Raw genomic sequence first — 20,953 nt, forward strand, 5'->3', positions numbered from 1 at the left:
CCGGCCGGGGCTTTTTAAGATCCCTCACTTGTGAATTGATTTATTTCAGTTCGGGATGGTGGTTGTGAACGCTACTGTCTATTTGCTTTGTGCCTTTGTTGATACTGAGTGTCGTTGGCACGGCAGATTTGCTACTCCATTTTTTAAAAAAAGTCTTTTAAAATTCCTTTTTAAAATGTTTAGCGATGTATCACTTGGTGCACTGTGAGTGCAAATGTTTGGGGTTTTTTTGCATTGTCAAGAGTTTATTGCTGCATCACTTTATCAGTATGTTCTATATTACAACAGTCCTCCCAGTTTGCTCCTTTCTGGTGATGAAAACTAATTTTCCCATTATTTTCACTTGTGCTCTCATATTTAGAATAACTTCTCAGATGAATGCAGCCATCGACCTATTTTTTAAAAAATCAAGTCCCAAAGTGTATAATAGAGTGTTTGTTTAAAAAGAAAGGAAATTAGTTTATTTCATCTGTATAGCCCCAAGTAGCAGTTTTAATTACTAGAAATAAGTCGAATTAATTTCAGGCAAAAGTGAACATAGCTACCAAGTTATATACCATGTAATTTAATACTGACATTAAAAAATCAGAACAGGAATCCTTTCAAATAGGCAGTGTGACCGAGCCCTCGGTTGTGATGTGTTAAGTACTGCAATCAGAATCTTGAAAAGCGTTATGATTAGAGAGAGAGGAATGAACCACCGAACCTGTGGATTTTTCTAAACACCTTGAAAAAGTGCTCCAGAGGGGGAGGAAATAATCTGAAGCAGGATAGTCTGAGGGAGAAGAGATCCGAGACCCTATTGCTACCGTGAGCACTGTGTTGGATTTAACCCATTGATTCCATTGTGTCTACTCTTAAGTATGAGGAAGTCTGACCTGTTGAACTATACCAGTGACGATGGAGAAAGTTTTCTTATCTCAATGGGCAGTGGGGTTATTTTGTTTTGTCTAATGAGGTTCGTTGGTGGTGGTAGCGAGTGAAATGTTAACGTTCCAGATGTTTTGTATCTCAGCACCTGGCATGCTTATTTACAAGGGCAACCCACATATTTCCTGAAACGTAGCTCGGGACACATCCTAAATTATGCTGACTATAAGGGGTTTCACGCTTTGCAGTTGTGTAGTGGTGTAGGCCAGTAACTTTCCTAGATCTCTTAATGGTTAGACGACTAATCCTTTCATCCTCATCCTCCCTCTCCCCCCCCCCTTTTTTTGCCATTCTAAACCCTGTGCATCTTAGAAAGGCTGCATGATTGTTTGATTGACTTTTGAGGTTCCTCTCCCATATGCAAAAGCTGAGTCAATCGGCTTAGATTATGGCCCTAAGAGAGGAGAAAGCCACAGTCCGGGCTATTTTAAGAGTCCTTGTTTGTCTCAATTCAGGGGTTCCTGGAGAAAAGGGCATAAGAGGAGATGCCGGTCCAATGGGCCCAGCTGGCATGAAAGGTTTCCCTGGACTTGATGGTCCTCCAGGACGGCTTGGAGAAGGAGGTTTGCCCGGACAACCTGGTCTTCTGGGCCCAGATGGAATTCCAGGGTTCCCGGGAGCCAAAGGTAACCAACCAGCCTCCGTGTTTCAGGAAGGACTATAACTAGGATCTAGCAATAGGCGCTTTGCTCCAACCCTTCTTGCCTTGAACCCCCAGCACATCTGAGAGAGGGTGGTCCAATTTTCTCTTGAGTCCCTCCACCGTTGGAGCGCTCACCACCTTCCAAGGCGATCGGTTCCGTTGTTGTGCTGCTCTAACAGTTAGGATTCCCCCCCCCCCCCGGTATTCAACCAGACTCTCTTGTTTTTGCTTCTTGAATCTAGGGGAGAAGGGCTCTGTAGGTGTGGTTGGCTTCCCCGGGATGCCAGGCCAACCTGGAAGCCCTGGGGTCAGTGGATCAAAAGGAATTCCTGGAACGCAAGGAAAAGAAGGAAGTATGGGCTTTCCTGGACTCCTTGGATTGAAAGGTAAGTCCCGAAACACAGGGTTGGGTGGGTGGATGGGGACAGCAGGAGCCGATGGTTTTCCTAGGATGCTGTGATTCTGTCCGTGCTCCCTTCTGAGTTTAATGTGGCTGAAGAGTGTTTGCTGTCTGACGTATCCAGTGGCATTGGAAAAATGATCTCATATCTTGAATTCTTCAGTAAGAGAGCGCCCCCCCAACAGAGGAATTCACAAGAAGGAAAAACCTTTGATTTAAAGACAAAAGTCACAGTTGAAGATATAACTCAACAAGTAGAAAAGTACAGGCCCCAGATCAGCTCCTCTGATTCAAAACAGCCACATTGGCACATCCTCTTTTTTTTTACCTTAACTTCCACTCCAAGTAAACCTGAAAAGGGGAGCTCCGGCCCTAGATTCCCAAAAAGGGAAGGGGGGGGGAAGCACCACTGCTTACCTGAGACCAAGCCTAATGAAAGACGTTGAGGCTTCTTTTCTCAAGTGCCCAGTGGAGGAAACTTGACTGGAATAGTAAAGATTTATCTGGAAGATCATGTAACCGTGAGTGTAAATCTGTTGTGTGTAGAGGTGGACACTATAAAAGCCTGCGTTGTATTCCAGCTCTACCATACCACACTAACAATACATTGTACAGGATGTAGAGGAGCCTAATAAAGTTAGACTGTATTGTTTACATGGAGTGGAATATTTTGAGTCAGAGGAGTTGATCTCAGAGTTTTTTCCTGGGGGAACGGGGTTAGTTTGGGCTCAACCATAATGTTTTGTTCTAATCCAAAGAGTTTCCCCCCTCTCTTTGGGAATTGTTAATTATTTAAACTTTTATTATTGTACATTCACTGTCCTCGATGAGTACGGAGTGAGCTTGTGTGATTACGTTTTTGGCTTCATGGCACAAAACGTGGCTGGCTTTGGATTTTGTGTACCTTGAGTTCAGCCGGTAGGTTTTGGGCTCCATTTCCTGCTCTGTATCCTATTTTTCTTGTTCCTTTTTCAGGAGATAGAGGCAACCCTGGCCCTCCAGGACCTCCTGCTCTTAGGCTAGAAAGCGCCCTCACCTTTAAAGGAGAAAAAGGAGAGCCCGGCGCCTCTGGACTTGGAGGGTTTCCGGGGCCGAGAGGTACTCTTTTCCATTCAGACCTTGATATCCATGTTCCACATTTGTCCTTAAGTACTCATTCACTCATTAACGGCCTTTTCCTGCTGGGGGAACAAAGATCGAAAGAAAGGAGGGTGAATTGGCTTGCCTCCTTTTTACAAGATGGCCATCAGAACATAAGGAGAGCCATGGCTGATCAGGATAAGGAATACAATGGCATCCACCGTCTCATTTCCCTAGGCAACTAATGTACAAACATACTCTCCCTGATACTAGAAGTGATGCCTAGCCGCACTTAATTGCCGACAACCCTACCTTGTGTGAATTTATTCACTCCTGAAACCTTCCAAGCAGGCAGTGATCACTACATCTTGTGGCGATGAGTTCCACCGTGTAACTGTTCCTTTGTGTGAAGAAGCCCTTCCTTTTATCCGCCCAGGACCTCTCACCCTTCCCTTTTAGTAGAATTATGAAAAAAGAAACAAAGCATCTCTCCGCCAGCTTTCTTTACACCTTGCTTAGTTTCATACACCTCCACGATCCCTCCTCGCTCAGAGCTTTGTTCTAATTGTTTGGTTCCCCTCACTCAGAACTGGCTGTTTCCATCTAGAGTGGAACTGGTCATTTGTCCTGTTGTGGCAGCGTGTGCTCTCCCTTGCCCATTGTTTGCTCCTTTGTTTTCTTAGGGGACAAGGGGCTCCCTGGGCCCCGCGGGCAGCCTGGCTTCCCAGGAATAGCCGGTTTGCCGAGCAGAGAGAAAGGGGCCCCCGGAGGCCAAGGTCTCCCGGGAAGCTTTGGTCCTCCTGGATCACCAGGACCGAAGGGTGCGGCCGGCATTGTCGGGTTTCCAGGGATGCCTGGAGAAACGGTAAGTATGTCGGTTTATGGGACGGAGAGAGGTGTTTATGGGAGGTTTTGCTTCACGCATCAAAAGAACTTGTCTGAATTTGGATGGCGGCACCGTCTATTATATTGCCTCAGGCAGCCCCGTGTCTGGAGGTGACCTTGAATGGGAGAACAAATAAGGGGAAGTCACCACCTGATGTATCTCAGTCCAAGCTGAAAAGAGCTTTAAAGGTGCACACAAACACTTTGAAATGGGCTGGAAAAATAGAGATGGGCACGAACCGCCGGTTCGGTGGTTCGAGCTGGTTCATTCACTGTTGCAACATATATTCCAGTAGTTCCATGCCCTGCCCCCTCCAGTGGGCGTCCACTCCGAAGCAGTGCCCAGAGGAGGCGGGTCAAGGAAGCCAGGATGCTGGTTCTGAGTGGGTGCATGCTGGAGGGGGCAGGACTCTGAACCACCATACACCAGTTGTGGCGATAAACGAACCGGGATGAACCACCAAACCGGCAGTTCGTGCCCATCTCTGGCTGGAAACAAACATGGAGGTCATGAAGAGTGTTGGCCTCAGCATCTGCCTGGATTGGATGCGGTCCCCAGCCTTTTAGAATATAACTCTGTTGTGCCCGGCCCCCCATTTTCACCATGCTTTAAATTGTGTTTCAGGTGTAGAAAATGCTAGAGTCCGAGAGAAACCTTGTTCAATGCTTCAGGCATTGATCATCCACATAATATAATATAATATAATATAATAATATAATATAATATAATATAATATAATATAATATAATATAATATAATATAATATAATATAGCATAACAAAAGGAACTGGTTCATTCAGTGAAATATCAGGTAAAAAAGAGAGAGAGAAAATTATAGTCCCAGGAGGTAAGAAAAAAGTATGCTTTTTCTTCCAGTATGTTTTGTCAAAGGTTCTATAACATAAAAGGAATTACGATGACCACATTATAACTTACTGGGGGGCAACACCCTATACAGCCGTCGTCTCGGGAGGCGTAACCAACAGCCCATGGCCGTGGGGGCAAAATGGCCGCCTCTCCCATGGGCCAAACTCCCGTACAAACGGTTGGTGGTGCTCTTTCTTCAGGGCGCCGAAGGACTGCCAGGGTCCCCAGGCTTCCCAGGGACAATAGGACTGCGAGGTCCGAAGGGTAAGTCGCTGGTGTAAATGTTTCCTTTGTGTAAGAAACAAGGCGGTGTAGTGGTTAGAGTGCTGGACTTTGGATTTGGCGGGGGAACCTGGGTTCAATTTCCCCGTTTGGCCGTCGGACACTCGCCTTGAGGCGTTCGCGCTCCTTCTGCTTGAGCTCCGTAAGGGTAAAGCCAGGAGGAGACAAGTTAGAAGCAAAGCCGCAGCGAAGACCTTCCCTCATGTCCCTACCAAACGCAACGGTGAGGGTGGAGGGACCGAGAGGAAGCCCTCTCCTGATGCCCCATGCAGTTCATGTATGGGGTTTGCAGGCATAACAAATGCTGTTGGGTTTGGTTTTGTTTTTCCGCAGCTACTCTGTGAGCAAAGGTTTTATTTAGTCAATGGATAGAAAGATGGGTGACGGTTGGGGCTTCCGGGTGGAACTCAGGGTGCCAAACCTTTTTTTCAGTGGTTTTGGTGGAAATCCTGGTTGACAGAATGAAAACAGTGGGTTGGTTGGTTTTTCCCATTCCAGGGGATCGAGGGGAATCGCTGGGAATCCCAGGTGGCGTTGGAGCTAAAGGACAACGAGGAGAACCTGGACTTCCAGGTAAGCGACAGAGGAGGGAGGGCCTGCGAGAAGAAGGGAGGTCTCTTCGCCTGCACCTCGTATGATTTCAGGAACGATAGTGGGTGGAAGAGATCCCATCTTCCTTGAATCTGCAGAGAAAGGAAGGTCTTGGTGCTAGCTCTGATTTCTTGAAATGGCAGATATAGTCGTATTCCCTAGGCAGACCGGAAGAACTTCCTGACTTGGAGTATGGTGTTGCGTGACTCATTTCTGGGAATGACCTGGGGTTTAGAACATGGTTTTCAAACAGTAACAGCAGTGAGCAAATTACTTTGCTATAGTAACTCACGGCTGTTTTTTGTTGTTCCAGTGCAGATAATACTTCAATTCACTTAGAGAAATATTTATGAAGTAATCTAGAAGCTTTTCACATGATGCAAAATTATAACGATGCTAACATGTCAATACAGTCCTTTAAAAAAAAGTTAGCAGCATCAAGGAAGCAGTAGTTGCTCAAAGGGTCCAGACCTCAGCCTCTAGAGACCTGTTTTCTGCAGAGTGATGGACATTAGCTTAAATCCTTGGTTCCCAACCTTGGGGGGTCTCGCAATTGCTCTTGGACTACAACTCCCAGAAGCCTTCACCACTAGCTGTGCTGGCCAGGATTTCTGGGAGTTCTCGTCTAAGAACATCAAGGTTGGAAATCACTGATCTAAATGAACCCATCATCCAACTCAAGGGAGCTTTCAAGGCCATTGCATGATGAAGGGGGTCTCTGAAGATGTACATAAGTATGGGGGGGAAACATTTGTGTGTGTGTGTGTGTGATTTATTTATTTTTAGGTTCAAGAGGTCTCGAGGGACCAAAAGGTGACCCAGGATTCCCTGGAATGCCTGGATTTTCAGGACAAAAAGGTCTTCTTGGAGATCGCGGCCCGCAAGGACCACCAGGTGACTTGAAATGTTATGGGGGTCATTAGCAAAACCAAGTCAATTAAAATCAAAAGGCATGCATTTTTTTTCTTTCCCCAAACCTTGGTAGGACAGATGTTGCCAAGAACCCATCTGATCCAACTTTTCATGGAATATTGATACGGTGTTGCATTGTATTGCATTACAAGAATATTCTGTGGCTGTTCCTGAGATCACACGCAAAGCAGACTCTGAAAGAAATGGAAATAAACACTTTTGCTTGGAACCTTTGCTTTTGTTCATTTAAAACAGAGATTAGCAACCTCCAGGAGTCTGGGGCCATATATGCCCGGCTTTGGAAGGCTGGAGGGGCTGCTTTGATCCCTTGACTGTTGTAGGAGTGACAAAATCACCCCCTACATTCGTCCACCCCAGTTTATCTAGCTTTGCTCCTTCACTTCTGCATTGGCCAGGGCATGAGAGTTGAACGCCTCTTTTCATGTCATTTTTCCCCACCTGAAGAATAGTCTCTCATTATGTTCCACCATGTATCACCAGAACTGATCACTAGAGGGAGCCAGAGACAGGAATACATGGCATGGTCTCTGACTCCATCTAGTGGCCAGTTTTGGGAAATACAGCATGAAAATACACATTTTCAATTTTTTCCCCCTTTAATCTTTTAAATATTTTCAGACCACTGATAAGTGAAATTGTGAATACTGATCCCACAAATACTGGAGTCCTACTGTATTTATGGATTTTTTCTTGCTTTCATGGATCCACTCTGGATAACATTACAGAATCTTCTCTTAAAACTTCACAGCTCAGGTATAAATGCCATCACGAGAGTTGCGTCCTTTTTAGATATTTGATTCATCCTGTTATCGATTATACTCTCCTCTCCCCAGGCTTCCCTGCAGTTGGCATTTCCAGAGGGAATGCGGGTTTTCCAGGCAGACCTGGTCAGCGTGGACCGCCGGGTCTCCCCGGGCGTCCTGGCGTTGCAGGAATCAAAGGTGAGATTCTGCTGCATCTCCTCCCTGTTCCCCTTGTAAGGAGAAGCCCGTGGATTCATTTCAGAGCCTTGATTCCCCAGGTTTTGGTGGTGGCCAGGAGGGCCTTTGCCCCGTTAAAACGAGTTTACCAGCTCTGCCCTTTTCTGGAGAAGTCTGGGCTGTCCATAGTGACACATGCCTTCGATAAATCCCAGCTGCATTACTGCAACATGGTCGATGCAAAGCTGTCTTTGGGAAGTGCCCAGAAAAGTTCAGTGGGTCCAAAATGCAGCAGCCAGATTGCTAACTGGGGCCGGCCACAAGGACCACATAACCTGTTACAGCTGCTCCACCGGCTACCGATTTCTTTCTAGGCACAATTCAAAGTAATGGTTCTAACCTATAAATCCCAAAACAGTGGCTTGCATTCAAGCTAAGGGCCACATCCCTTTTACGAGCCCCGAGTCCTTTTTTTAAGAAGACAGGGCAAGAATATGTTAAATAAAATAAATGAATGAATGAATAAACTCCAGGTCCTGGCATAAGCTGCAGAGACAAACCCCTTCGGCAAATGCAATTCGGTCATTTTCCAGAAGAGATGGGCACGAACCACTGAACCGGCAGTTCGTGCTGGTTCGTTTTTTGGCCGGACAGGTTTCTGCGACTCCCAGCCCTGCCTCCTCAGGCAGGTGCCCACTCAGAGGCAGCTGCCTGAGGAGGTGGGGCTGGGAAGCGATGAAACACCCATTTCGCTAAAAAATGAACCAGCACAAACCACCCAGTTCGTGCCCATCTCTAATTGCCAGTCATAGCAAAGGAGGGAATAGCCCCATGATTGAGTTTGTGGGGGGTGGGCGGGGAATGGATCTCAATGCAATCCACCAATGAGTCACTAGTTCTAGACAGACTCCAAGGCCCGTTGGGCCCGAAGGTGGGGATTTGGATCAATCCATAAATACGCTACCTTGCTCCGTCTCCTGTATCTCAGCCTCTGTCTGATCCTCAGTCCCGCTTTCTCCAATGTTTCCTCAGGAGTCCAAGGTGCTTCTGGACTGACTGGCCTCTATGGCTTACCGGGCACGGTTGGCTCACCTGGGACACCAGGTAAGTAGAGGCTTCATCAGAAAAACTTAGAATAACCTGGGTGTCTCTCCTGGCTGTTTTCTAGCATCACCTGCGGATGTCATAGCTGCTTTGGACCCTTTTATTGTGGACTCCTATGAGTGGCTTTCTCTTCTCCTTACTCTACCCCCAAATCCTTTTTTAAAAAGCTTGCACCGGCTAGAGCCTCGGATCTTTTCTTCTTCCCTCCTCGTGCATGATATTCTGCTCACCATTGAGAGGGCAGGATACTTTCTGATGCTTTTGATGAGAGCTCTTGCGTTTGTGAGCCTGAACTTTGCACAAAGTGGGCACCTTGCGCAAATCGCAGTGCTTGGCTCAAAACGACCATGGCTGCTATCCTGGCGGGTGAACCTTCGAAAATGGGATTCACCGGATGGGTGGGGTTTTCTTTTTTGTTGTTTTGTTTTGTTTGACTTTTTTGGTCAGTTAGTCAGCCCCGTCATGCTCGGCGAGAGTTTTTTTTCTGGGCATGCACGGGTTTGTGCTTGAGAAACAGAAAACAACCTCTTTTTTTCCGCTGAATCCTTTGTGCAAATTGCATAAACATTGCCCCCCCCCCTTTTCCTTACCTAGTTGTTATGCTAAAACATTGGTTTCCAGCCTTGGGTCCCGACATGTTCTCGGGCTAAAAGTCCCAGACGCTTGGACCATTAGCTGTGTTAGCCAGGATTTCTGGGAGTTGTAGTCCAAGAACATCTGGGGACCCATAGTTGAGAAGCAGTGATCTAGACCACTGGCTCCCAACCTTGGGTCTCCAGATGTTCATGGACTACAACTCCCAGAAGCCTTCGCCACCAGCGGTGCTGGCTAAGATTTCTGGGAGTTGTAGTCCAAGAACATCTGGGGACCCAAAGGTTAGGAACCACTTTGCTAGAAGGGAGAAATCTGGCAGAGGTGAACAGTGAGCTATCTTGAGAGGGTCCAACTCATCAGGGATGAGTTACCTTGCAAGCATTCTCCGGCTTCCCTAATTACTTCACAAAATGGGGTGCGGGATGCATAGCGATAGGCATGCCCTTTAGATACTGGTACTAAACCATTTTCTCTCTTGGTCTCTTTTCCTCCCTTTTTTCTAGGCCTGAGTGAAATCGGACTTCCGGGCCCAGCAGGTCTGCCTGGTGCCAAAGGAGAACCGGGCGTGCCAGGTTTCCTGGCTGGAGCACCAGGATTTCCTGGGCAGAAAGGACTCGTCGGGGACATGGGTAAATCGCCATCGCTGAGAGGACGACCAGCTTTTCAACCAGTAGCATTCAGAGCTGGTGGGGTATTGGGGGGGGGAGTGAGGTGCGGAGGGGAAGTCTCCTCTCCGAATCTCAGCTCTCCGTGAAACAAGGACAAAACCTTCCTTCCATCTTTCAAATGGAAAAAAAAGTGTTGCTGGATGTATTTATTTATTTATCGAACTTATTAATTGAAAGCATTTATTGAACTTATTACCCAGCCCAACTAGTGGGTAATATGAATACGGAGAATTTCAAACACTCAGGAGGCAGACTTTGGACCCTGTGTCACTGCCGTCCATCCAAATGAGGCCCCTCGACACCCCCATGTACCACCATTTAAAAAAAATTAATACTGTGTTTCACGGAAAATCAAGACAGGGTCTTATATTAATTTTTCTCCCAAAAATGCATTAGGGCTTATTTTCAAGGGATGTTTTTTTTTTCATGTACAACCATGCACATTTATTCAAAGACAGTCCTGTCATCATCTTCAGGTTGCTGCACAAGGGGTGGAGGGCAGGGTTTCACTTCACTGGGGCTTATTTTGGGGGTAGGGCTTCTATGACAAGCATCCTGAAAACTCCTACTAGGGCTTATTTTCAGGTTAGGGCTTATTTTTGAGGAAACAGGGTAAATTGTAAAATACTACTTGCTCAGATATGCCTTTTATGCCCATTTGGGGTAGGGGGGAAATTTGGCTGTATTTTCATGGCCCTCAGCAACCCGGGAGACCCCTAATTTAAAAAAAAATCTACTTAAGTGGCACAAAGGAGGTTTTCAAGTGGGGGAGGGAAGTGATATTTTGAAGGAAATGTCATTGCCTCCTGAGATCAGACGATCCAAAGATGCAGACCCCATTAATATAAGACCCTGTCTTATTTTCCGAGAAACACGTTACTAATTTTTTTTTAATGGTGGCACATGGGGTTGTCGAGGGGCCTCATTTGGATGGATGGCAGTCACACAGGGTCCAAAGTTGCAGATGCCAGACCTCTGGGAAATAGCCCACCACTCATATAAATGTTTCAGTATTTAGCTGTGGCGATGGTGGGAGCCCAAATGTAGAGTGGCTGATCATAAACCTTGGGAGTCAGGATGAGATTCGGAGGGAGCCGTTATCAAGTGACCTTCCGAGGCCACTGGACGTGTTTGGTCCTCCGTTGGCAGAGGTTGGGTGTTGGCATTTCTAAGGTTTCGGGGGGGGGGCAGAAGGCCTCCACATACATCAAAGCAGGCTTACCCTGGGCCCCAGGAAAGTCATCTGGAAGAGGATGATGTTCACAGTGTGACCTTATGACACCCTGCTTCGGATCCCCACCTCCTCAAGACATCGGCTTCCTGTAAACCTGAGTGGGTGGATTCTTCCCTCTTGCATCTGAGTAGCCCTGTTGGGCCAATGGAACATAACATCTGGATTTGTTGTTCTGATGAGCTACGTTCTGTGTTTGGCTCCCTTTTCAGGGCATCTGCCTCTGGGCGATCAGTAGCCCAGCCAGTAATGGTTTGTTTATCCCATTCTAGGTTATCCTGGAACCTTGGGTCTGCCCGGTTTACCGGGCCCTCCGGGCATTTCCATTCCTTCCAATATTCCTGGGAGACCGGGTGACCATGGACGTCCCGGAGAGGATGGTAGGCCAGGTAAGGGCTTCTGCGGTAACAGTAACGCCGAAATGCAGCCTGGGAAAAGTTATCCTTTGGAACAGTAACGCCAAACCATAATATTGCTGGGTTTGTGTAGGTTTCTGAGCCTTTCCTTTGTCTTTTTGAGACCCCAGAAGCCACAAGCCAAAATGCAGCTGCTTCCGTCAGCAGGTTGAAGAAGCATTGATGCCTCTTCCCTCTTACAGATCTCTGTGAATGCTCAAAAGGCCCTCCCTTTCACAGAGGAGACGAAAATGCTGGTGCCCCTGCAGGCTATAGCTTTCTCCTTCATCCCCGGCTTAAATTTTCTTTAAAACAGAGTCCGCCTCCTTTGGCGGGACGGATTTGACGATACAGTTCCTACGTGGTTAGAAGCAGAGCTGCTGTAAGAGGGAAAAGGTGTCTGTTTATCCTAACATGAGTTTCTCCCCATTCTTTATACTGTAAATGAGCTGGCTTATTTATGGGCAATCTTACTTATCAAATATGATTGGATTGCTCAGGCACTGTGCTTTGAAGGAAATGCGTATCGAGAAGGAAAATATTATAAGAGCAGGAAATGTGCATTTTCTTCACTGTGTGATTTGGCCACCAATGACCTCTCATTTAAACTTTGCTCCTTCTTGATGACAGTCTCTTCGAGGATCCTTTGGGAGTCATTTCTGTTGAACAAAGCCCGGCTAGGATAAGAATAGCTGTTGGTAACTAGTGCTCATTTTTTGCTACCTACAGACAGTATTATAACAATGAACCTCCATTCAGTTTTTCATATAACTTCTCTACAACATAATCTCTATATTTCTAGCGGTGCTCGATTCCTATTGGCAGACTTAGCGCAACTAGAAAACGCTGTAGAGAATTTACATGAAAAGCTGAATTAATTTTAAAAATGATCGTCAGTTACGGACAGTCATGGTTCTCGAGAACCTGTCGTTGAGGGATAACTTATTTCTGTTTTTGTACCTCGTTCCTGAAGAAGGGAGTGTGCTGAAACGCGGCAAGCGTTTTTAAACTAGAATAAAGACTTGCTCCCCTTTCCGACATCTGGAGACCTAGTCTCATGTTCTGATTTCTGACTTTGCTTCCCTTCGTGCCAGGCCTCCAGGGCCCGCGTGGACCTCCGGGCCCCCCAGGGCCGGCTTCCAATCAAGGTGATACTGGCGTCCCGGGGATTCCCGGGCCTGCTGGCATCCCGGGCTTTAAAGGAGACGTGGGCACCCCTGGACAGAGTGGCATTCCAGGAGCCTCGGGATTCAAAGGTACGGGGGGTTAACTTTGTTTTTACAGGGTGTTCAAACCGCCCCAGGCGATTTGGAAACAGTCTCTCCCTCTGACCCCTTGGTCTTCTCGAACCCCCGATGTCTCGGTTCTCAGTCGAGTCCCATCTCCAAGGCTGATGAAATGCCACGAGGTGTGTTTTGATCGGTGGCCCGTTTTGTACAGTCCCCAAATGGGGCTTCTGAGACCCTCCCCTTTGTCTCTCCCTCAGGCGTCCGGGGTGAGCCAGGCTTCATGGGAATGCCTGGAAAAGACGGTCCTTCGGGCGACCCGGGTTTCCCTGGCCCCAAAGGTGAAATGGGCCGTCGAGGTAAGCGCCGAGCCAATCAAGGAGACGGGCTGGGCATGGGCAGCGGGGTAACCTATAGGGTTGAAGACACGGTTTATTATCTGTTAAACCTCCTCCCCCCATTGGTTGAGGTCTCTGGCAGTGGAGCCCGAGGTTGGGAGTTCGATTCCCGACCCCCCCTTGGCCTCCTTGACTGGGGCTGCACTCCCTGATCCAAAGGGTCCCTTCCATCCCTCCCAGATGATGGTGATGATGATTGTTGTTATTATTAAATCATAAAACAACCCCAGATTTCTGGTTTTAAGACTCTTGGGCTTGTTTTCTGTGATCGGCTCAACTTGAATATTTCCGTGGGGTAAGGCCTTGCAGCGGTTTGGGGTTCAACAAGACACCCAGGGTGTCCTTATGAGGATACTCCGTTCCATCATCTCCCTGAACCCTTTTCTGATCCCAGAATGGAACGGAAAATAAAGCGGTGTTTATTTGGCCCTGTCTCCTAGTCCGGATGGCAGCCTTGAGCGATTTATGCAAAATCAGAGTTTGCCATTATCTTATAGCCTCTGAGCATGCTAAGTCTTCATCGACCCCTTTCTCTCCTGCACCCTGTTCCCCCCCTTTCTTTTTCATTAGCATTTTGTTTTGTTTTTTGTTTTGCATTTTGCATTTGATTAAAAATAAGAAACAGGGGCTCTGGTTTTTACTTCCCTCGCTGACTTAGAGAATTTTTGACAGCTCCCCCGGCGATATTGTTCTCTGTCACCTGCAGGTTTCCCTGGAGTACAGGGGCCTCCCGGCGTGACACAAAAGCCCGAAGAAATCAAGGTCCCACCGGGCTTGATGGGACTCCCCGGGATCGATGCCATCCCTGGTGAAAATGGTGACCCCGGGTTCCAGGGACTAACTGGTCGGCAAGGTAAAGCCACCTCTCTCGGGAGCCTCTCCGAGGACTTATTGCAGGATTGCCTCCATCAATGGCTGTTTCACCAGGATAGCTGTTTAGGAGAACCTCCAGGTTCTGCAGCAGTCTACCCCAAAATATGCTTTTGTGAGGGATTGAGTAGAAAAGGTCTGTAAATTTCATGTTGTGCCGCTTGGCATTCTGAAGCCATCCAGCCTGGAAAACCTCCACATTTATCTGATTGCCTTAAGACTAACTTGTGGCAGAAGTTTGATGCGTTGACTTAAATCCTTTGTTAACAGAGTCATCCGTTGATGAGAGGACTGTTAAAGGGATACGCTGGGTTTGGTAACGGTGATGGCTGTATCATGTTTTCTGAGGGGAAGATGGTGTAGTAAAGAAACCTATCAAGAGCTTGTTTGTTTAATGGTGTTTGGTTTTTTGTTGTTGTTGGAAAACACAGGTCCCAAAGGGGTAGCAGGTAGACCTGGTCAGATGGGGACGGATGGCCTACCAGGGCCCCCAGGGATGGTGGGCGACCCGGGGTCTCCGGGGAACCCAGGACCGCCAGGATTTGAAGGTAAATATGGTTGCTGCGTTACTCCTTCAGGACATTGCTGTCTCTTCTTCACTTCTTTAAAAGACGCCTGGAGCGTTTTGCTACCTTACTTACAAACTACCTTACAATTATTTATGACTTTCATAAAAGTTGATATTCACTCCCCGACTTTCAGGCTTCGGGAGCCTTGCCGAATGAATCCAGGAGTGAACTTCTCTGGAGGACCGAGGGTCCCTCCGGAATTCCTTGTGAATTTCAAGGCCGGGGGGTAATGCCACTGGAAATGCCTCTCGAAACATACCCCTTTTCCGTTCTCAAGCGTGGACAGCGAGATCGCATTGCTCCGAGGGGGCCTTTCTGGGACAGGTGAAGGGAACCTGCCAGGAGGAGGTGGCCCCCTCCACCCTCCCACGACACCTGGAAATATAAGGGAGCTTTGGACCTCCACTTGGCTTCCCCGGTCCCCAATCCTGAGCCAAAGGTTCTTGTTTCAGGATTCTCGGCTGAGTGCAGATACTTCAACTAGATCTTTGGGAGTTTCTTCTGAAGAGTAATTTGTTCCCATTACTCACTCTAGTGCTTGAAAATAATCCCTTGTCAGGGCTTGAAAAGGAGCTCCTTGTCTGAACATGTTGCTTTCCCATCCTTGAAAAAGCCCTCAGGATGGAGAAAAGTATTATCAAAATGGCCCTTAAAAGCAACTTTTAAAGCGACTAGTAAAGTTGCTTGTTACACTGGAAATTTCCTTTTTCCTCCTTACCTTACTTTAGAAATGTATAGTACCCTGTTTCCCTGAAAATAAGACCTAACCTGAAAATAAGCCCTAGTATGAGTTTTCTGGATGCTCGTCATATAACCTCTACCTCCAAAATAAGCCCCAGTTAAGTGAAACCCTGCCCTTCACCCTTGTGCAGCAACCAGAAGAACAGGACAGGACTATATTTGAATAAATGTAGATGGTTGTACATGAAAAAAATACATCCCCTGAAAATAAGCCCTAATGTGTTTTTGGAGCAAAAATTAATATAAGACCCTCTCTTATTTTTGGGGAAACATGGTAGGATCCCTGGGGAATCAGTTCCAAACCCCTTGTGGATGCTGAAAACAGCAGTTAATAGTGAACTCTATACATAGCATGGTCTCTGGATCTCTCTAGTGGCCAGTTCTGGTAATTACATTATATAAATATGCATTCCCAGGTGTTTTCTTTTAATATTTTTAATATTTTCAGACTGTGGATAAGTGAAACTGTGGATACTGATCCCGCAGATACAGGGGGTTTACTGTAAATTCATGACATTGCTTTTGCTCCCCAGAAGTGACTTCTTACAGCTAATGATATGTCCTGTAACTTTTTGTTTCTCAGCCCTAACTTCATCCATGCAAGGCCAAGCTTTGCTGGCAAACTTTCTACCATGGCCCTAATCCAACTGCTTCTCTTTCTCCCAAGGAGCACCTGGGAAGCCAGGATCTGCTGGTTTGCCCGGGATGCCAGGACGCAGCGTCAGTGTTGGGTACACCTTGGTGAAGCACAGCCAGTCGGAGCAGATCCCCCCGTGCCCCGTGGGCATGAACAAGCTCTGGGAGGGCTACAGTCTGTTGTACGTCGAGGGCCAAGAGAAGGCGCACAACCAAGACCTGGGTAAGCCGATGGCCAGTGCCTTCCTGCTCTTGCTAACTTGGAAGGGGGAAAGCCAAGGAAGAGCCCTTGGCCTGAGAAGACCCCCTTGGCCGGCTTCATGCCTTGAAGACACCTCACTTCCTGTCCGGAAAGGAAGCTGCCCTGAGGGTGGCTAGGAAGCTTCCTTTCCAAACAGGAAGTTAGGCTTAGCCAAAGGATGAAGGCGGCCAGGAGGCCATTCTTCCAGGCGAGCACAATTTAGGTGTCTGTCAGGTCTAGGTCCTGCTGGCGGGACTTGCCCAATAAATAATTATGGGATTTGTAGTCCAAAGAATCCAGAAGGTGCGTTCCTAGGACTCTGGGACGGCGCTCGATATTGACTTGGGCTTCTTATTTCTTCCTCTGCTTCCTTGCCTGTTCGTGGAAGGCTTTGCAGGATCCTGCTTGCCCCGCTTCAGCACCATGCCTTTTATTTACTGCAACATCAACGAGGTGTGCTACTACGCCAGCCGCAACGACAAATCCTACTGGCTCTCCACCACGGCGCCCATCCCGATGATGCCGGTCGGCAGCTACCAGATCTCGCAGTACATCAGCCGCTGCTCGGTATGCGAGGCGCCTTCCCAAGCGGTGGCCGTTCACAGCCAGGACATCACCATCCCCCAGTGCCCGGAAGGCTGGCGCAGCCTGTGGATCGGATACTCTTTCCTCATGGTAAGAGAGTGCCACTCTGGCCTCCAGGAGAAGAACTTAAGTTTTGCTTGGGATCCAAATCTTAAAAGCAGACAGGAGAAGAAACATTGGGTTTCTGGTTATGGAGCCAGAAGTTGGAAGTTCGATTCCCCACTGGGCCTCCTTGACAGGAGGAAGACTCATATCATCCATTGGGTGCCTTCCAGTTCTGCCGTTCTTAGAAACTATTATCATCATTATAAGGGACCCTTCTGTATCTGTGCAGTCAGTAACCCTGATTTCACTCATCCGCTCCTTGAAAATATTAAATAGTTAAGTTTTATTATGGTCGTAGACCCAAAAATTCAAAGATTAAAAACATAATACAAGATATACAGGACAAGTGTTATAACATATTGGCAGTATAAAATTTGAGTCAGGTGGTTGTCTTAATATAACATTTTACGAATTCTTAAAACTGAGAATAAAAACTTAGCCACCAACTGTGTTATTAATGGGTTCTCTCCCAACAGCAGAAACTTCACGTAGTCTGTGGGAGATATACTAGTACATTTACACATTATTGGGTAGAGATAGCAGATACGTTTGAACCTATATAAGCCGCCTTCTAGAATGGTGTGTGTGCCAAGGACTCAACTGTTTCTTCCTCACAGGGGCATATTAAATAAAAAAACCCAGGAATACATATTTCCAAGGTGTATTACCAGAACTGGCCACTAGAGGAAATCAGGGACTATGTTATTTATAGGGTTTGCTATATCTGCGATTTCCAGCATCCACAGGGGTTGTTGAGGGCTCGGAACGTATCTTCCATGGATACTCCAGTCTACTGTACTCATTCTCCCTTCCCCCTCGATAGGCATCTTTTTCTGTTTTGGGGCTGTTGGGGGCCCTCCTTACAGGGGGTGCATGCAAACGGTGAGCCAGATTTCACCAAAAGCCTGCGTTGTGGCCCCTTCTTGTTCCGCTGTACCAATAATTACCCCCTTAATTGTTCTTTTCCCTTTTGATGGCTTTCTTTCAGCACACCGCTGCGGGAGCGGAAGGCGGCGGGCAATCCCTCGTCTCCCCAGGGTCTTGCCTGGAAGATTTCCGGGCCACCCCTTTCATCGAGTGCAACGGGGCCCGGGGAACCTGCCATTACTTTGCAAACAAGTACAGCTTCTGGCTGACCACGGTGGAAAGGACCCAACAGTTTGCTGACTTCCCCATCTCGGAAACCCTGAAAGCAGGGCAACTCCGAACACGGGTTGGCCGATGCCAAGTCTGCATGAAGAACTTATAGCGGAGGGCTCAGACCCATCGGAGCCAACGAGAAGGGGCTGGAAGTCTTATTCAATTGGAAACTAAGGATCATGTCAACTTCCCCGGTGTGTCGAGAGGATCGCAGTGCTCCTTGGATCCTGCCCGCTCGTCTGTATTCCAGGACATGGTGCTACATTTCCCTGTATTTTGGATTCACGGCTACCTCAGAAAGTCTTCATTTTACTTCCCAGGTGCCACTGTTTGTCCCGTGATGTACTGTACAGATTTTTAAAAAATCAAATTACATGGACTTTTGGGAGATGATGTTTCTCTCAGGTCCTTGGCCATGATGCACTGCTTCTCATCATATGGATTCAGAGCTCACAAAAAATCTGAAACATCCCCGAGACCACTCTTCAACAACAATGGCAAGGCTGACGGCCTCTACTGCCCCTGTTTAACTTTTTTTGTTTGGCTATGGCATGCCTGGAAGATTTCACAAAGAGTCCACAGTTTCGAGTGTCCACAATGGGTCACCTAGAGGCAATTCCGCTCACCTTAGGCGACTGGCTGTTAGCAGACCCAACGGATACGGCATTTTGGAAGCTACCACTTGCATCGTTGCATTAGAAGCAGCTGCACCCCTACATTCTGTCCAGGTCCTTGGAGGAGAAGATCTCATTTTTGTCAGATTTGTTCTCAAGCCAACCAATGGAGGAACGAGCGCCTTTTGAACATGAAAGGGAAATCCCGGTCGTGTTCTGAATCCACAACGTGAAGCCTCAGGTTGATGCATTTGCACAGGTTAATGACTCTCTCAGCTTTCATCCTAACCAGGCGATGATGGACTCAGAGCGGATTCATATATCAAAGAACAACTAGGCGCATGGGACAATTTCTGGCAGGATTGAAAAAAGTCATATGCAAATTCCAAAGGCCGTAGTACATTTTACCATCGTTCGCGCAACTGTCTGTGGCTTTCAGAGGAATTAAGCCTGGCACACGACTGCTGTTATCAAACTTTCACTGTTGCTGAACCTCTTCATGTCTGCGTTTTGCCGGGATGTCAACTAAGCTGGGAGGTTCTCGGATTGTCTTCACGAGACCAAAACCTCTCCTACTTCCCTAACTCTGGATGCAAACGGCACACGGAGGTAGCAATAGGGCTTCCGCTCAAGGCGTCTACTGACAAAATTGCAGCAATTTTGATTTCCTTTTAACAGTTGCAGCTTTATTCTACAAAAGTAGAATGAAGACTAGCCATGTGTGAGCTGTCATTTTTCTTTCACAAAGGCCTCTGCGCACATAACTCTTTTAACGATTTGCAGCAGAAGTGTGTGCTTTACTAGAATTCTTGGTTTCAGCTTGCAACACAGGCAGAATCCAGACTGTGTTCAAGGTTGTGTTGCCATAGCATAATATTATGGGGGTGGTGTCACTAGTATCGTTCAGCTCTCGGAAAAATTACTTCTACGGACTCCCAATTCCCAATGGGAGTGGTAGTAAAAAAAAGAAATTTTTCTAAGTGCTGATCTTGCTTTGGAGCATGAGACTGCAATAGCTGTCTACTCAACATAGAAACACATGTTGGGTCGTATATATAAAGGTTAAGAGCCTAAAATGAAAACGATGATTACATCTCCGATTTCATCGTTAATTTGTAACAGGAATAGAAAAGCTTGAGAATAATTCGTTTGACGGCTCCTTAACTCAGCAATGGGGAAATCTCAGCCCCAGGAACTGACTCAGACCTTCTGGTCTTCCCCCAGACAGATCTTTCTCTCGTGATGCTATGCCAGTTGCTCCACATTTTCCTGTTCTAAAAGGCTGAAATACCAAATGTGTTCAGACGGGTGTTTTTGGATTAAAACTTCCCAGGATGCCCGAGACCGTGGCCTAAGGCGTTCTAGGTGGTTCTCCAAAAAACCACCAATCTGCACAACTCTACAAAATACACATCCTAAAGCTTAAGTTATTGACAGTAAGAGCTTTAAGCTAAAATACTGTGGCATTTGGGCCGGACTCGCTGCTGAAGGATCATCCTTCAGAACCGAATCTGAAAATTGAATTCAGCCCTTAAGGTGGAAAACATTTCCAGCCCTTATTTTAACGATTTCTGCTCTGTGAGCTTAAAAGTAGTCGCAGGCATAATGTTTTATAGCTGGGACTTGTACTCGTATATATCTGGAGGGTGGCTGTGGTATTATACTTGGAATAAGTAATTTTTACACATTGGTTTTCCAGTTGCACTCAACAATTTACATTAAAAATTTTGCTCTTTTCTCACAGAGGTAGCCCTGGATCTCTTGGTGCCCAAGTTGTTAATATACTACTAATTTAGTTTGATGCTAATGTTACACGGTGTTGCTTTTGGATAAATCTTTCCTGCTGTTTCAGACCCTGTCCATTTCATTCTATTTCCTCTAAGGAAGAAAGAGTGTCTTCCTAATGCACTGTTAGAAACCATTTTTGGAACACTGATTGTATGATTATTTCCCCCAAGACGTCATAAAAAACAAACAAACTATACCTGTTTTGTGAGTCATTTTACACACAGTAAACTCATTGAGGTTCTTCTTCGTGATCTCTCTATGAATCCGCTTGATGAACGTATCAAAAAGCTCTAGAATATTCCGGAGACCTCTGTGCAAGCGCAGATTAAACCCATTAGTGTGAATTCACAGATGATCACTCGAAGAACCGGAGTTACACATAAGTAACCTCTCTTTCTAACTCGTGTAAAGGTATTTGCTAAACTCATAATAAAATGTCAAACTTTATAGTAAACTGAGAGCTTGTCTTGGTACATTGCTACTGAGATATCAAATAGCTGATGCTACAATAGCTGC

The 20,953-nt window shown here is 46.8% G+C and overlaps 1 protein-coding gene and 1 long non-coding RNA gene across 3 annotated transcripts in view; one reads left to right on the forward strand and one right to left on the reverse strand.

Annotated features, from left to right (window-relative positions):
• COL4A6 (collagen type IV alpha 6 chain) overlaps nucleotides 1-20,631 on the forward strand; it is a 123,043-nt gene extending 102,412 nt beyond the window's left edge. For both annotated transcript variants that reach the window (XM_072981252.2, XM_072981253.2), the window contains 18 exons: nucleotides 1,386-1,556; nucleotides 1,816-1,959; nucleotides 2,949-3,071; nucleotides 3,737-3,918; nucleotides 5,007-5,070; nucleotides 5,587-5,661; nucleotides 6,466-6,573; nucleotides 7,446-7,553; nucleotides 8,565-8,636; nucleotides 9,734-9,859; nucleotides 11,402-11,518; nucleotides 12,619-12,780; nucleotides 13,011-13,109; nucleotides 13,855-14,001; nucleotides 14,450-14,566; nucleotides 15,996-16,187; nucleotides 16,594-16,880; nucleotides 17,884-20,631. In XM_072981252.2, the coding sequence (XP_072837353.2) occupies nucleotides 1,386-1,556; nucleotides 1,816-1,959; nucleotides 2,949-3,071; nucleotides 3,737-3,918; nucleotides 5,007-5,070; nucleotides 5,587-5,661; nucleotides 6,466-6,573; nucleotides 7,446-7,553; nucleotides 8,565-8,636; nucleotides 9,734-9,859; nucleotides 11,402-11,518; nucleotides 12,619-12,780; nucleotides 13,011-13,109; nucleotides 13,855-14,001; nucleotides 14,450-14,566; nucleotides 15,996-16,187; nucleotides 16,594-16,880; nucleotides 17,884-18,144 (2,555 nt within the window). In that variant the 3' untranslated portion in view covers nucleotides 18,145-20,631. The remainder of the gene's footprint in view (nucleotides 1-1,385; nucleotides 1,557-1,815; nucleotides 1,960-2,948; nucleotides 3,072-3,736; nucleotides 3,919-5,006; nucleotides 5,071-5,586; nucleotides 5,662-6,465; nucleotides 6,574-7,445; nucleotides 7,554-8,564; nucleotides 8,637-9,733; nucleotides 9,860-11,401; nucleotides 11,519-12,618; nucleotides 12,781-13,010; nucleotides 13,110-13,854; nucleotides 14,002-14,449; nucleotides 14,567-15,995; nucleotides 16,188-16,593; nucleotides 16,881-17,883) is intronic.
• Nucleotides 2,928-5,012, reverse strand: LOC144584505 (uncharacterized). The gene is made up of 2 exons (XR_013538804.1): nucleotides 4,876-5,012; nucleotides 2,928-3,154 (listed from the first exon to the last, which is right to left on the reverse strand). It is a non-coding gene; the product is annotated as an uncharacterized LOC144584505 (long non-coding RNA).
• Nucleotides 20,632-20,953: the final 322 nt, after the last annotated feature.

Source organism: Pogona vitticeps, chromosome 11 (assembly GCF_051106095.1).
Source record: "Pogona vitticeps strain Pit_001003342236 chromosome 11, PviZW2.1, whole genome shotgun sequence".
Classification (NCBI taxonomy): domain Eukaryota; kingdom Metazoa; phylum Chordata; class Lepidosauria; order Squamata; family Agamidae; genus Pogona; species Pogona vitticeps.